The following is a 17,467-nucleotide window of genomic DNA, read 5'->3' as shown; positions in this document are numbered from 1 at the left end:
GTCATATTCATTTTAATATGTGCTTGAAACACTACCTTGTAGTTCAGGTGATAGAATCACAAGTAACGAAAGGCATGTTATTGAAATTGAGATTACAGGCGATATGTGAAGTTATGAAAAAATGCTGTTGCAGATGAACACAGATGCTAATTAATTGTTACGGTGACAGCATTATAGTTTTGATGAATAAATACTCACAGCTTCATCCAACACCAAGAATCTAACTTGGGATAGATTCAGCTTTCCTGTTGAGACAAGGTCATCTATTCTTCCAGGAGTTCCGACAACAATATCAACCTGGAGAATAGGCCAGAAAATTCATTATTTGCAACTTTATGTTGTCAAGACTCCAGTAAAATTACAGAACAATAGTAAAATTTAGATTAACAGGTGGTTCAATCACAAGCCTTCATGGCTTAAGATGCACCTTCTATATGTGAACAGCTGAACAACCAAAAATTAAAATGAGGCACAGAATGAGAAGCTTGAATAATTGTTGAAAATGTAGCTTTGTAGAAAGACAACTTGAGAAAAATAAAGCATTAACACCGTAGTAGTATAAAATAAGGAGACCCAAATAAACCATGTTAATGGTGTGTAGCAGATTCACAGTTACATTCTGTTAAAGCTCGCAAGTTTTAAAATCTAATGTTAAAAAAAGAGAAAAATATTATCAAATTAAAGTTGAATTTTGTTCTTAATAAACTGTTTCCAGTGTGAATCGATTAAGTTGATATATTAATTGTAGCTCTCTTTTAAAGGTGGGGGTTAACACAATTGTAAGGAAAGACAGAAAATTATAATTCAGGAAAGCTTGATATGGTCCCAAAAGGAGGTTAACATGCAAAATTAGAGTGCATACTAACATTCATTCAGAACTGGTCGTCAGAAAGAAAACAGAGAATAGGAATAAATGGGTCAATGGGCAGACAAATTCTAGACAACTATCACAACACCTCATTTTTCACCATGGACGTCTAGTCCCTATACACCTGCATTCCCCAAGCAGATGGCCTAAAAGGCCCTCCGCTTCTTCCTGTCCCGCATGCCCGACCAGTCCTCCTCCATCGACACCCTCATCTGCCGAGCCGAGCTTGTTCTCACACTCGGCAACTTCTCTTTTGATTCCTCCCGCTTCCTACAGACAAAGGGGTTAGCCATGGGTACCTGCATGGGCCCAAGCTATGCCTGCCTCTTTGCTGGTTACATGGAACAATCCCTCTTCCGTACCTATACTGGCCGTGAACCCCACCTCTTCCTCTGTTACACTGATGACTGTACTGGTGCCACCTCGTGCTCCAACGAGGAACTCGAACAGTTCATCCACTTCATCAAAACCTTCCACCCTAGCCTCAAATTCACCTGGACCATCTCCAACACATCCCTCACGTTCCTGGACCTCTGTCTCCATTGTAGACAACCACCTAGAAACTGATATCCATTTCAAGCCCACCGACTCCCACAGCTACCTAGAATACACCTCCTCCCACCCATCTTCCTGCAAAAATTCCATCCCCTATTCCCAATTCCTTCGCCGCTGCTGCCACATCTGCTCCCAGGATGGGGCATCCCACTCCCGCACATCTCAGATGTCCTCGTTTTTCCAAGGATCGCAACTTCCTCCCCGCAGTGGTCGAGAACGCCCTTGACCGTGTCTCCCGCATTTGCCGCAACACATCCCTCACACCCTGTTCCCGCAATAACCACCAGAGAATCCCCCTCATCCTCACATATCAACCCACCAACCTCCGGATCCAATGCATCATCCTCCGACACTTCGCCATCTGCAATCGAACCACACCCTAAAGACATTTTTCCATCCCCACCCTTATCTGCTTTTTGGAGGGATCACTCTCTCTGCGACTCCCTTGTCCACTCCACACTCCCCTCCAACCCCACCACACCCGACACTTTCCTTTGCCACCACAGGAAATGCTACACTTGTCCCCATACTTCCTCCCTCACCCTCAGCCCAGGCCCTAAGAAGACTTTCCACATCAAGCAGATGTTCACCTGCACATCTGTCAATGTGGTATACTGCATCCGCTGTACCCGTTGCAGCTTCCCTTACGCTAGGGAAACCAAGCAGAGGCTTGGGGACCGCTTTGCAGAACAGCTATGCTTTGTTCGCAATGAACAACTGCACCTCCCAGTCGCAAACCATTATAACTCCCCCTCCCATTCCTTAGACAACATATCCATCCTAGGTCTCCTGCAGTGCCATAATGATGCCACCTGAAGGTTGCAGGAACAGCAACTCATATTCCGCTCGGGAACCCTGCAGCCCAATGGTATCAATGTGGACTTCACAAGCTTCAAAATCTCCCCTCCCCCCACCGCATCCCAAAACCAGCCCAGCTCATCCCCACCTCCCTAACCTGTTCTTCCTCTCACCTATCCCCTCCTCCCATCTCAAGCTGCACCCCCATTTCCTACCTACTAACCTCATCCTGCCCCCTTGGCCTGTCCGTCCTCCCCAGACTGACCAATTCCCTCCCTACCTCCCCACCTACAGTCACCTCTACTGGCTCCGTCCCTGTCCCTTCAATTTGTCTGTCTTCTCTCCATCTATCTTCTCCTCTATCCATCTTCGATCTGCCTCCCCCTCTTTACCTATTTATTTCAGAACCCTCTCCCCCTCCTCCTTTTCTGATGATGGGTCTAGGCCTGAAACGTCAGTTTTTGTGCTCCTAAGGTGCTGCTTGGCATGCTGTGTTCATCTAGTTCCACACTTAGTTAGTCACCACAAGGATCACTGCTTGGGTCCTAGCTGTTCACATTCAACATAACGGAATTGGATGTGGACACCAAATGGAATATTTCCAAGTTTTTGACTGAGATAAAATCAGGTAGGAATGTGAAGACGATGCAATGAGACTTTGAAAGGATTTGCACAAATTAGTAGATAAGAATATAGCAATTTAAATATATGGAGAAGTGAGAGGTTATCAACTTTAGCAGAAGGAACAGACACATAGTATTTCTTATATGAGAGAGTAGGGAGTGACAACGTTATCACACAGGTTCAGACAGAAAATCAGCAAGGTGAGATGTTTGCTGATACACATAGGTAGAGAATGGCAAGACTGCGCAAGACAGAATGGACGAGAGAGTACGGACAATGGTGGTGTGAAATTGGGAGGAGAAAGTAATGACAGCAAAGGATATTTTATGCAAAACATTCATAAAAATGCATGGTGAGGAAACAGTACAAGAAAAGGTTCAGGGAATGAAATTGCAGAACTAGACAATAAATGGAGAATACACAGCTTCAGGAAGAAATGGTTGTCAACAAGATGCCTTTATTATTGGTGGGGTTGATGATACATCTTTATTGAGGTCAGAGCACGGTAAAAATAGTAGCTCAAATGTGGACTTCACAAGCTTCAAAATCTCCCCTTCCCCCACCACATCCCAAAACCAGCCCAGGTCGTCCCCTCCCCCACTACATCACAACCAGCCCAGCTTATCCCCTCCCCTCACTGCAACCCAAAACCAGCCCAGCCTGTCTCCATCTCCCTAACCTGTTCTTCCTCTCACCCATCCCTTCCTCCCACCTCAAGCCGCACCTCCATTTCCTACCTACTAACCTCATCCCACCTTCTTGACCTGTCCGTCTTCCTTGGACTGACCTATCCCCTCCCTACCTCCCCACCTATACTCTCCTCTCCACCTATCTTCTTTTCTCTCCATCTTCGGTCCGACTCCCCCTCTCCCTATTTATTCCAGAACCCTCTCCCCATCCCCCTCTCCCTCTCTGATGAAGGGTCTAGGCCCGAAACGTCAGCATTTGTGCTCCTAAGATGCTGCTTGGCCTGCTGTGTTCATCCAGCTTCACACTTTGCTATCTTCGCTCAAAATAGGTATTTGTTAAGTAGTTTTAAGATGCTTGGCTGTGGTTGGTTTTAATTAGCCTCTTAAATGAAAATTGTGCAAATACACAAAAGCAAAACTACGCTTACAATGGCTACGTGCTACATGAATTGTTTGCTGTGGAAACTGCTGGCAGTTATTTAAAAATATATTAACAGTAGTATTACTCTTCCAATAAAAAAAATCAACAATTAACCACTATTCGTATACAATATTGGGATAGAAAGAAGTTATTTCAAAGAAATTATGCCTTGTAGACTGACCGAATTTGGGGTTTCATCAGTGCTTGGGAAGGAAATGATTTGTCTTCACACAGTAACTAAGACCGTGGTCATCAATAGATTGTGTGGTATAGCTGTGTATAGAACATTACTGCAACTACTGTTGGATCTTTTAACTAATATGCAATAAATTTATTCCAGATCACTCTATTTAGCTGACACTTTCAATGAAATCACACAAATGTGTGTGCACATCAACACATTTTCTTGTTAATAATAGGGAAAACTTACACCTTGTTCCAGGACAGCTAGTTGATCTTTTGCAGAAACACCTCCAATAATCAGAAGCTCCCTAAAACAGAATAAAACAGAGTTTCCAAAATAAGACTGTCTATGCATGAACGAAGTGTACAACACAGCTCAGTAGTTGGGTCTGTATTTTCCCAAAGGACTGTTGTAAGTTAACTGAAATATTTAATCTTTAAAATCAGGATTTGTACTATTGAGTTTGAACATATATGTCTGCGAAGGTCAAATCAGAGACAATGCCCTGTCCTTTCTGAATGAGTTCTATTCAACAAAAACGTTCCAGTCGGAGGAACAGAAAGACAAAATTAAGATTTAATCTCAATGACTATCTGGTGAATACTACTGCAAAATGAAACAACATTATGTGGGGACAGGTTAAGTTTTCTCAACGTGTGGTGTAATATTTTCTCTGGGCATGCAATGACGAATGTGACACCGGAGGGCTGACAACATCTATGGAACGGTCCTCAGGGTGGTAACTCATTACAGAAGAAACTAAAAAACAAAGAAAAAAAATGTTCTCGTTACCTTCCACTGACAACGTATACATAAAAAGGTAACCAACAGCTTAGCTGTTCCAAAGTATTTTGGGCACACAGCCAATTGGAAAGCAGTCTAACCAAAACCTTCTGCTGAACACGATTCCTTACAAACAATACTTGCACAGAATTATTTCAAAACACAAATGTGCTTTGTACTGAACACGTTTCTATGCCACACTGCCAGTTAGAGCTATGATTGTTCGACAATTTTACGCACTGACTCTGGAAACACGCAAGACCAAAACAAAAACTCGACAAATTCTTTGACCAAATGGTCAATTCTACCTGGCAGAAACTTCTCATCCCTGCACAAACAAAATAACTGGAAATAAAGGAACGCATTCCCAGAGTTAAATTAAACTCTCTAGAAAAGATGCATTAAACAGATTACAACTGAAAATTTAAAAAGAAAAACAAAAATGATTCGTGATTTCAGAATGTTCACTTAAGTGAAATGATATCTCAAACCAGACAATCCCAATAAAGGGCATTATTTATGTTAGTCTGAGAAGTCAAAATAATCTTTGGCAGATAAAGAACCGTAAGTTCAACAGTATAATTATTTACTGGGTGGCTGGGATGAAGGGGAACAGAGGAGGAAGACCTTTTAAGACAAGCTACCTTAGTTTGGGATTAGAAATATTTTTCTTGAACTGCTTAACATTATTCAGGGTTTGTTCAGCCAGTTCCCTTGATGGCTCAATAATGAGTGCCTTTGGAGCATTTGGTAAGTTTTTAGTTTGAGTTACTTGTGCTGTACCTGGAAAAGAATGAACATTACTGAATTAGTAATGGTGGCTTACAAAGCATAAAGGAACAATGATAAAATTTCTGCTTCTCTCAAATTATGATCAGGTATTATCTGAAACCACTCTTAGTGACGTTTTCCTGTGCAGAGTTAACAAGCCAAAATAATGACCAAAACATCAGGAAATTTTAGATAAATCATGATTGTGAAATTATCATTTTATTTAAGAATACTGAAAGGAGGTCAACAGCTCTGACAAAACATTGTTGACCTGAAACTTTAACTGTGTTGCTTTCTGCACAAGTGGCCTGTTGTTACCTTCCACTGACAATTCATACATAAAACGTAACCGACAGCTTAGCAGTTCCAACGCATTTTGGGCACACAGCCAATTGGAAAGCAGTCTAACCAAAACCTTCTGTTGAGCAAGATTCCTTACAAACAATACTTGCACAGAATTATTTCAACACACAAATTTCAGCATTTTGTTTTAACTTTCAACTTTGGAAATCTGAAACATTTTTATTTTGTAAAGACACTACATTACGTTAGGTAATATTAAGGATGTTGATAGTTCCTGCTCATTGCTGTCCAATTTTGGCTGTTCCTTAACACAGGTATCAGAACCTTCAATGGCTTTGGCTGTACTTCCGAACCCATTCATCTCATTATCTTATTCTCCATTAAAAAAATTCCTTAAAACTTGCTGTGTGGAACAGCAAATGGACATCATGCAGCAACTGTTTCCCCACTTACCGGTTACTTTTGACACGACCTTTCCACTGCTTTCCTGATCAGTCTCTCATTTTCCATATTTCTTATTTGTTATCCAACATTTCTTATCTTTATCCTAACTCTCACTAATTCCTGCTTATCATGCCTGCTAATCTACAGTGATTTCAGATTCAGGAAAACCTCAATATTGCTAATTCTTACCATTATTTTCATAGCTTCCACTGCCTTGCTCCTTTCTCTCTACGTAACCTCCTTCAGCCATAACCCTCTGAAATCTCTGCATTCAACACATTAGCAGCAGCCAGGCTGTCACCTCCCACCTGTTTTCAGCTCTAGAATTTGTTCCTTAAGCCTCTATTACTTTCTATTTTTAAAATGCTACCTAAAATGTACCTATCTGACTCATTTTGCTTTGGTTGCTGGTCCAAATTAGATAGTGTCAAATTTTAGCTGATACCTCTTTGAAGAGAATTCCACTACATTAAATGCAATACGAAAAGATAAATTACTTGTACAACATTTCCAATTCTCAATACCTTGGGACTCTCTCAAAACGTTCGAGTGCAAGCTAAAGGCAAATTACTACACATACAATAAATATAAAGCAAAATCAGAAACTGAAGAAAATATTAGCACGTGTCTCTACAGGGTGAGTGGATAGTTTCCTGTGGAAATGAAAGTTGTACTAATCATGTAAAGAAATTTAAATAGTAAAATAGAAGGCAGATTTTATCTGCTTAAGATAACATCTTTCTAAGGGTAAAATAATAATCTTTCAGAATGCATGATCTGGCAATACACCCCAACTTGATACAAACATGGCACATGCTTTGACAAAATAGGCACTTAACAAGAAACCGAATTGCTCATGGACACAGCTGTATTTAAATTTCTTTTATTCTTAGATGGGAAATGGCAAGAAAATTTGCACCCATGTCACTGGCAAGGCCAGCATTTGCTACCCATTCCTGATCACCCTTGAAGAGAAAGGCTTTCTGGGCCATTTCAGAAGGCAGTGAGGAGTCAACTACATTGGTGTGAATCTGGAATCACATGTAGATTAGACCAGATGGCAGGATAGATCACTGTCTTTATATGTTCTTCAGTTCAATGATATTCCTGTAATATGTCAGGATATTAATAGAACATAACTTTTGAAATTTTATTTTCAGCTATATTCAACTATCCTAACCAAACCGTCACAAACTCCTAACTCCCTTTCCAAATGGCCGAACTGGTGGTATTAGGAATATATTTATCAAAGCTGTATAAACTGGATTACTAACATAGATTTGGTTAGAGATAAGAAACTGCAGATGCTGGAATCAATCCTGAAGAAAGGTAATACCCAAAACATTGACTTCTCCTCTCCTTTAGATGCTGCCTGGCTTGCTGTGTTCTTTCAGCCACCTGTTTGGAATTCATTAATCTATGTTGGTAGACAAAGAGATCACCTACCATTTTAATTTTCTGAATTACTTTTAAGCAGTTAAGCGATTCAATGTGTTAATTCTCACATACCAGTATGTGGTGACTTTACAACATGACCATCAATAGCTTTGTCTAGTGCTGTGAAACCATCTTTTGGAGGGAACTTGAATTCTTCCTCACCAAAGTTAAATTTAAGCTCAGCATTCTAGGATGCAATAACAAAGATTTTTAGTTATCAGGACTACTTGTTAGTTATAAAATTTGACTTAAATGTTGGGAAAATTACCTTTAAAACACAAGCAGCAAAGAAGGCTTGGTTCTTTAAGTGTGCAGGTATATCAAAGGCATGGCCAAGGTCTTTCCCTGGGGGGGAAAAAGAAACAACCCTTATAAACAGTAAATGGTTATTTTACAAGTGAGATATCACCAAAGAGCATCAAATGATCTGTGTTAAAGCAAATGGCTCGTGTCATCCATTAAGTTTTAGTCATTACGCTATAGAGACTCTTACAATATTTGTCCATTCACAAATCACCTTCACTAAGATAAAGGGAATGAGGGATAGGGTTTGGATGGGAATGAGGGCGAAGCAAAGAAAGTAGCAGTCAAATCATCCAAATAGATGCTCGTAAACATTCAGTTTAATTATGAGACGGCCAGTCACATTCGTACAAATTATGAAAACTTAAAGATCAGTGAAACTAAACAGTAGGATAAATATCGAAACCTAAGAAAAAAAAACTTACACCAGAGACTAACATTCCCTTTTAAACCAGCACATTTGAATTAAGAGCAGCTAATGCAGAAAGTTTACCATTTTTTGAAAACTTTACATCTCCTTTGTCAAGGTCAATGTAGCATCCAACGGTATCATGCATGGTAAACTCCTGAAAAAAAAGGTTATAAAATAACATGGAAAGAGTATGAACAGAACCGTAATGTACAAAGTCACACCGTGTTGAATTACATTCAACTTTCATTGTAATAACAAGGATTATCAAAGAGCATGTACCTCTCCGTAGCTGTCAAACTGTTTGCAATGGGACTTCTTTCCAGTGCCACCAAATCCAAAGCCAAATTTGTCGGTACCTATGCAGAATTCCCCAGAAAGAGAGATCAGCTGTTAAATCAAGGGTACTTATAAATCACAACACACAGAATCGCCTCAATTTAACTGATGACTGTCCTGTAATTAGGGGACCTTGTTTTTGCCTCCTTCATAACTGGAAACATCTCCTCTATACGTATAATATCAAACCCATGAAAAAATTTCAATGCCACTGTAGGGATCACTTAATCTTTTTGCATTGAGCAAAGATTCCCACTGATTGCTTAAAGATAGTCCCAGGTTTAACGTTTGTCCAAAGGGTTTAGAATTTTAATGAGAAAATATAATGATGCAAGAATCAGACTTTCACCAATTTATAACTGATCTAACACAGATTATCTCTGCCATTGCTTAGTACTTTTTGAGAGTGATCAGAATTGACAAATTATAATTAGCCAAGAGGATAAAGAAAAACAGAATTGTAGATTAGCGTGGAAGCAATGAGAAAGTCATTTTCAGTTACGTGAAGTCAGAGAAGTGACAAATCATGAAGTTTAGAACATAGAACTGTACAGCACAGTAAAGGCCCTTCGGCCCACGATGTTGTGCCAAACTTTTACCCTAAATCTAAGGTCTATCTAACCTCCCACCTCTACCTTATACTATCATCTAGATGCCTAATAGCCACTTAAATGCACCTAATGAGGCCGACTCCACCACCCTTCTCTGGCAATGCATTCAATGCCCCTACCACTGAGTAAAAAACCTACCTCTGACGGCTCCTCATATCTATCTCTGCTCACTTTAAAACAATGCATCCTCATATTAGCTACCTCCACGCTAGGAATAAGTCTCTGGATAATCAAGGAAATGTTCTAAAACAATTAGCAGGGCCTCGTGGTGCAGTAGTAGTGTCGCTGACACTGGGTCAGAAGGTCGCGTTTCAAACAGAACAAAAGAACAAAGAAAATTACAGCACAGGAACAGGCCCTTCAGCCCTCCAAGCCTGCACCAATCAAGATCCTGTCTAAACCTGTCATCTATTTTCTAAGGGTCTGTATCACTTTGCTCCCTGCCCTTCCATGTACCTGTCCAGATACATCTTAAAAGACACTATTGTGTCTGCGTCTACCACCTCTGCTGGCAACGTGTTCCAGGCACCCACCACACTCTCCGTAAAGAACTTTCCTCCTCTCACTTTGAACTCATGACCTCTAGTAAGTGAGTCCCCTACTCTGGGAAAAAGCTTCTTGCTATCTACCCTGTCTATACCCCTCATGATATTGTAGACCTCCCCTCAATCTCCGTCTTTCTAATGAAAATAATCCTAATCTAACTCAACCTTTCTTCATAGCTAGTGCCCTCCATACCAGGCAGCATACTGGTGAACCTCCTCTGCACCCTCTCCAAAGCATCCACATCCTTTTGGTAATGTGGTGACCAGAACTGTACGCAGTACTCCAAATGTGGCCAAACCAAAGTCTTATACAACTGTAACATGGCCTGCCAACTTTGTCCTCAATACCCCATCCGATGAAGGAAAGCATGCCATATGCCTTTTTGACGACCCTATTGACCAGCATTGCCACCTTCAGGGAACAATCAACCTAACACCCAGATCTCTCTGTACATCAATTTTCCCCAGGACTTTTACATTTACTGTATAGTTCATTCGACTTAGATCTTCCAAAATGCATCACCTTGCATTTGCCCGGATTGAACTCCATCTGCCATTTATCTGCCCAACTCTCCAATCTATCTGTATTCTGATGTAATCTCTGACAGCTCCCTTCGCTATCTGCTACTCCACCAATCTTCGTGTCATCTGCAAACTTGCTAATCAGATCACCTATGCCTTCCTCCAAATCATTTACATATATCACAAACAACAGTGGTCCTTGCACAGATCCCTGTGGAACACCAGTGGTCACAGGGCTCCAATTTGAGAAATGCCCTTCCACTACTACTCTGTATCCTGTTGCCTAGCCAGTTTTTTAATCCATCTAGCTAGCACACCCTGGACCCCATGCGACTTCACTTTCTCCATCAACATGCCATGGAGAACTTTGTCAAATGCCTTACTGAAGTCATGTATACGACATCTTCAGCCTTTCCCTCAATCAACTTTGTCACGTCCTCAAAAGAATTCTATTAAGTTGACCTTCCCAGCACAAAACCATGTTTATCACTTGCTCCAGATGTGCGATCTTCTGGATCCAAACAAGCCGAATCCAAATGTTTACCAAATATTTACTGGAATGGAGATAGTACTAGTTGCTCTATTTGCATTAGTGTTAAAAATTATTTATGATTACTCAAATTTCATTACCATATAAAACCACTACCAATGGTGAAGATTAAAAAAAAAACATTATTTTAAATAGAAGTCGTCCACATTCAACTACAACAAGATCGGGACAGAATCCAGTTGGGCTGACTAATGGCAACTAACATTCGCACCATACAAATGCCAGGTAAGGCGGCACAGTGGCTCAGTGGTTAGCACTGCTGCCTCAGCGCCAGGGACCCGGGTTCGATTCCACCCTCGGGCAACTGTCTGTGTGGAATGTGCACATTCTCCCTGTATCTGCATGGGTTTCCTCCAGGTGCTCTGGTTTCCTCCCACAGTCCAACGATGTGCAGGGTAGGTGGGTTGGCCATGCTAAATTCCCTGTAGTGTTCAGGGATGTGCAGATCAGGTGGATCATACGGGGATGGGTCTGGGTGGTCTCAGGTGGTGTGTGTGCACTTGTTGGGCTGAAGGGCCTGTTTCCACACTGTAGGGTTTCTATGATCAAGGTTTCTAAGCTCATCTACAAGAAGAGACAATCTAACCAGTGCAGCTTAATATTCAATGATGCTACATTCAGTGAATCCCATTATTAACATCCTGGGGAGGGGGGCTTACCGTTGACCAGAAACTCAACTGGACTTGCCATACAAATGCAGTGATTACAAGCGCAGGTTAGAGGCGAGGAACACTTCAGCTAGTAACTCACCTCCTGACTCCCACATCTACAAGGTTTACGTCAGGATTGTAATGGAATACTCCCCATTTGCCTGGATGGTGCACCACCAACAACAATTCAAGAAGCTTAATACCATCCAGGAGAAGGAAGCCCACTTGATTGGCATGACATCCATAAGCAGCAGTGTGTACGAGCTACAAGATGCATTCCAGAAATTCACCAGAGGTCCTTGGACAGCACCTTCCAAACCCATGACCCTTGCCATCTAAAAGACAAGGGCAGCAGATAAATGGAACACCTTACCTGCAATTTTCCCTTAAAGCCACTCACTGTCCTGACTTGGAAATATGTCACTATTCCTTCACTGTCACTGGGTCAAAATCCTGGAATTCCCTCAGGGCATTGTGGGTCTACCTACAGCACATCGACTGGAGCAGATCAAGAAGACAGCTCACTACCACTTTCTCAAGGACAACTAGGTACATGCAAAAAATGCAAAGTACACATTCAATGACTGAAGAAAAAAAAATTATGAAGCTGAAAATAAACATGCCAGACCTGGTACATAGGGGCCCAATGATTTGTCACTAGAAAAAGGAATGACACACAAGGGAATTTTTAGGAAAAAAAAACTCTGCATTTATACAACACATTCTTCATAACCACTAGATGTTTCAAAGTTCTGTCACCAATGCAGCACTTTTCAAGCATAGTCAATATTGTAATATAGGAACGGTCAGGGTTGCATTAGATCATTGCTCGGATAGAAAATGATTTATTGGAACACCATAGATGGTTTCACAAAAGACAGTTTGTAGTAGTCCTACCATCATAGAGTCTGGTAGAAGGTCCAAAAGAAGTTGGAAATCTAGTGTGGGAAGGAGGTTACTGAGCATGTGGCAGCAAGCTCATAAAAATGGGTGACTGGATCAAATGGTGAAAGTAGTTCCAATGTCAGGAAACCTGTGTCACCTGATGCCTATATAGGCAAACTCACTGAATTTAAACTTAACATCGCTCTTTAAGTGGAGAATTTTTATTATAGCCTTTAATCTTAGCCTAATTTGTTTTATCGGATTTTGCAGGAGTTAAATACCTACTGAGGTGACTTGCCAAATTTAGGCAAATCCCAATACAGAGTAAACCACTTGTAAGGGTATCTGAAGTCACATGTAGACGAGACCAGTCGAGGCTGACAAAGTTTTCTGCTGTCAAGAATTGCAGTGAATCAGATGGATTCTTGCAACAGTCACCATTAAAGCAGGTTTTAATTCCAGACATCATAATTGTAATCAAATTTCACTCCCTGCCATGGTACGATTCAAACCTAGAACATTATCCTTGCTCTCCAATTAACTAGTCCAATGACAACATCACTCAGTCACCATTTCCACAATTAAGCAAACACCATCTTGGAAAAGAAATAAATAGTTTGGTGTTTGAGTCAGCAACACCCTTACCCCTATTGTATAAATACAATGAAAGGGGATCCTAGACAGTGAAACACTCAAACACTTTTCAAAAAAATTGAGGTATGAGGGTTATGGCAAAACCAGCACTTATTGCCCATCCCTAAATTCCCTTTGAGAGATGGTGGTAAGATACGTTTTCCAAACGCCACAGTCCGGGTGTTGTGGCAGTCTGCCATCAGGTTGGAAGTACAGGATTTTGTTCCAGTGAGGAAGAGACAATGCTGCTGATGACAATTCTTGTATGAGATCTTCAACTATCTCTGCACGTTTAAAAGGTGATCTCAAAAGTAGTGCTAGCACATTCCTGTAATGCCTTTTTGAAATAGACAATAGGTGCAGGAGTTGGCCATTCGGCCCTTTCGAGCCAGCATTTATTACAATCATGGCTGATCATCCACAATCAGTATTCCTGTTCCTGCCTTATCCCCATAACCTTTAATTCCACTATCTGATTGACAATAGACATTTTGTGGACATTATGCACCAGTAGCAAGTGAAGTGAGTGCTCAAGGTGGATGACAGGGATTGGCTTCCTTCAAAAGGGACTATATCAATGATATCAGGTTAGTTTATGCACTGAGCAAGCTCGGTCAGCAATTAAGAAAGTAGAAATCTTTTCAAAAACTTATTTATACTACCTGGGTGCTACAGCAAAAGAACATGAATTCAATACATAAACTACTCATTATGAAAGAGTACCGTAGTGCCTAAAAATAGCTACGACTTCCACAGAATTTTACACGGATAAAACGGAACATTCTAAAACATGGACATACACTTTTTATTTAGCAGTTCAGCAATAACCGTCAAAGACATAATCAATTTAGTCCTGATTTAAGCCCAGGAGAAAGGTATTTAGGTCAATTATCTTACCCAAATCAAGCGCTGCCTGTGAGGTCGACCAACCAATTCTACACAAGCCTTGGTCATGGCAATGTACTTCATAGTAATATTTGCCTATTTATTAAAAAAAAGACAAATGTCAACACCCAGAAACATTGTCCAATTACATTTCAAACCTCAATTGAAAATTATTAAAAGCTTTTACTAATGGAAAATTTAAATCTCTTTTCATTAACGAGTTGATAAAAAAATTCATGTTTTCAGAGGGAAAACGACAAAGCATAGTAGACAAAACATAGTAGACAAAACAGTGAATTTCAGAAATCACACAAAAACAAAAAAAAACAGAAAATGCGAAAAACCGAGGCCAGGTAATGACCTTTTTGAGATTCTGATTTAACCCATGTTGTTGAGCATTCATTATAAAATGTAGGAAATCCTCAAATGCACTCAAGTATTAGCAGGTGTAGCCACTTGCTGCACAACTATTTCATTGATTAGTGCCAGTTTTCTGTACATTTAAAATATGGCACGACATTAGAACTTAAACAATTCAATACAACTTCACATGAATGACCAAATTACTGAATCTCTTCCATCACTATAAATTTTACCAAACAATGTCAGAGATCACATGACACCAGGTTATAGTCCAACGGGTTTGTGTGGAAACACAAACTTTGAAGCCTCGCTCCTCCTTCGGGCTCTAAAAACTTGTTTTCAAATAAACCTGTTGGACTATAACCTGGTGTCGTGTGATTTCTGACCACACCCATCCTAGTCCAATCTAGTAGTCCCCAGTTGAACAACATTGGAAAAAGAGTGATAATGGGAACTGCAGATGTTGGAGAATCCGAGATAACGAAGTGTGGAGCTGGATGAACACAGCAGGCCAAGCAGCATCTCAGGAGCACAAAAGCCGACGTTTCGGGCCTAGACCCTCTGATCCTCTCTGATGAAGGGTCTAGGCCCGAAACGTCAGCTTTTGCGCTCCTGAGATGCTGGTTGGCCTGCTGTGTTCATCCAGCTCCACACTTTGTTATCTAACATTGGAAAAAGGTTGTTTTTCGAAAGTTGTACTAAGGTTTTTGTTATGTACCAACTTAAATGAAGCAAATATTTCTTTAAAGAAATAAATGTTGAGGCTGCACTCAACATTCAAAACTGGAGCACTTCAGCTGTTTTAGTTATAGAATTTGGGTTCAACAACATCTAAATTTACAACGCTTACCCTTGTTCACTCCCTTTGTGGACCTGCATCCGTGCCATTCTTTTACTTCCCTGCTCTGGCAACACATACCATCAGGTCCAATAGCTGAGGAAAGATCACACTGATTTACACATGTGCAAGATGATAAACTTGGAAAAATAATGTTAATTTTCACTGTCACTGTACAGTCTATTAAATTCCTTGAGCTTGTTTCACCACTCAGTTAGATCACAGCTACTTTTTTTTGAAAATTACACTTCAATTTTAGTGTCTTTGTTCTTTATTCCTCAATTTCTTTAGCCAAAAAAACAATTAACTAAGCATGGGGAAGGTAGTTCCAGATCTGTACTATCATTTTCTGTACGCTTGTTTAAAAGAATAAGTACAGTTTGAAGGTTAACACCAGAGTGCCTTCTGTATCGTGTCATACAGAGCCATAGTATGCATTGTGTACCATCCCTATCTGCCTTATACTACGATTTGAAATGGTAACATGACCTTGTCTGGTTTAAGGGTAACTTCATTCAAATAGAGTCATAGGGATACACAGCAGAGAAACACATTCTTTGGTCCAACTTGTCCATGCTGACCACTTGTCTTAAATAAATCTAATCCCATTTGCCAGCATTTGGCCCATGTGCTTCTAAATCCTGCCTACTCAAATACCCATCAGATGCCCTCACCACGTCTTCCAGCAGCTCTTTGCATAAATGTACCTCCCTCTGGGTGAAAAAAAATTGTTCCTTAGGCCCCTTTTATATCTTTCCCCTCTCACCTTACACCTATTCCTTTTAGTTCTGGACTCTCAAACCCTGGGGGAAAAGACTTTGCCTTTTCATCCTATCCATGCCCCTCATGATTTTATAGGCCTCTATAAAGGTCACCCTTCAGCCTCAGACACTCCAGGGAAAATAGCTCCAGCCTATTCAACCTCTCCCTATAGCATAAACCCTCCAACCCTAGCAACATCCTTGTAAATCTTTTCTGAAACGTTCTCATGGAGGGGAGACCAGAAGTGCACGCAATACTCCAAAAGTGGCCAAACTAATGTCTTATACAGCTGCAATATGACCTCCCAACTCCTATACTCAATGCACTGACCAAAAAAGAAAGAATGTTACCAATGTAAAGTGAAGTGAGCTGCTGATTCAACTCTGGTTTCTACTGAATTAACTAATCTAGTCTACGGGAGAAATTATGAAGGAAGAACTAGCTCAATTCTGTGATAGGAATGAACAGAAGTAATTGGCATAGCTTTTAGTAACTATTTAAATAACAAAAACAGGGTCAGGATTGGCCAAGGATTCTGAAGAGAAAAAGTCCCCTGACCCCTGTCAAATAGCTTATCAAAACACAAAATACATTTCATTTGGACATTCACTGGCAAGAAAGGGGACCATTCTGGAGTGGAGTATGAGGGGTGACATACAGCAGGTTAATTAACAGAAGCATAGTAGGCAGATAGGTACGGTTGAGCATAATACTATTTTTGGTTAGGCATGAAATAGGAAAAGGACAATTTTAAAAGCCAAGGAATGTGGAAGGGATTGTTGCATTTGCTATATTTTAAGTGCTGTTTAGATTGTTATTTGTTTAACAAGTGGGGAAAGTTTAGTTGCAGATGAACTGGAGATTCAGTCAACAGCAAGTAACCAATTGGTCTGTGGACTGGTGATGGCAAAGACCCTTTTGCTGACAATAACCGTGATTGGCTTCGCAGGTGGCTGAACATTTTTTTGGGTATGAATGTGGTAGTCAAAAGTCTTTTGGATCTCTTTAAGTTGTCTTGGTCTTGAGTTAAGAACAAAACCTAATGCCTGAAGAAAACCAGTTTATTTTCCTCACCAGTTGTTACAAGCGGTTATGTTCAACATAAAGTCAGAAACTTTACAAGTTGTGAACCAGTCATTCTGCATCTTCTGCAACTAGCGAAAAGTGCCAAATATTTAACAATCAGCTAGTCCTGGCAAGCCAAAAGGATCATCTCAGCAAATCCTCTGGCCAGAGACTACTGAATTGCCCATTTTGTTGTATTTCTATAAAGCACCTTGTATGCAGATAAAGAG

At 40.6% G+C, this 17,467-nt stretch overlaps 1 protein-coding gene across 1 annotated transcript in view; it reads right to left on the bottom strand.

Moving 5' to 3' along the window:
• ddx1 (DEAD (Asp-Glu-Ala-Asp) box helicase 1) overlaps window positions 1–17,467 on the bottom strand; it is a 41,522-nt gene that overhangs the window by 17,678 nt on the left and 6,377 nt on the right. Inside the window, exons 7-15 of the mRNA XM_048530417.2 lie at window positions 15,423–15,506; window positions 14,222–14,305; window positions 8,872–8,948; window positions 8,674–8,746; window positions 8,146–8,222; window positions 7,950–8,064; window positions 5,567–5,705; window positions 4,386–4,446; window positions 199–297 (exon numbers count right to left, since the gene is read on the bottom strand). Of these exons, the coding sequence (XP_048386374.1) occupies window positions 199–297; window positions 4,386–4,446; window positions 5,567–5,705; window positions 7,950–8,064; window positions 8,146–8,222; window positions 8,674–8,746; window positions 8,872–8,948; window positions 14,222–14,305; window positions 15,423–15,506 (809 nt within the window). The remainder of the gene's footprint in view (window positions 1–198; window positions 298–4,385; window positions 4,447–5,566; window positions 5,706–7,949; window positions 8,065–8,145; window positions 8,223–8,673; window positions 8,747–8,871; window positions 8,949–14,221; window positions 14,306–15,422; window positions 15,507–17,467) is intronic.

The sequence above is a fragment of the Stegostoma tigrinum genome, chromosome 4 (assembly GCF_030684315.1).
Source record: "Stegostoma tigrinum isolate sSteTig4 chromosome 4, sSteTig4.hap1, whole genome shotgun sequence".
In the NCBI taxonomy this organism is placed as follows: Eukaryota; Metazoa; Chordata; class Chondrichthyes; order Orectolobiformes; family Stegostomatidae; genus Stegostoma; species Stegostoma tigrinum.
This window is presented reverse-complemented; position numbering and strand designations above follow the sequence as displayed.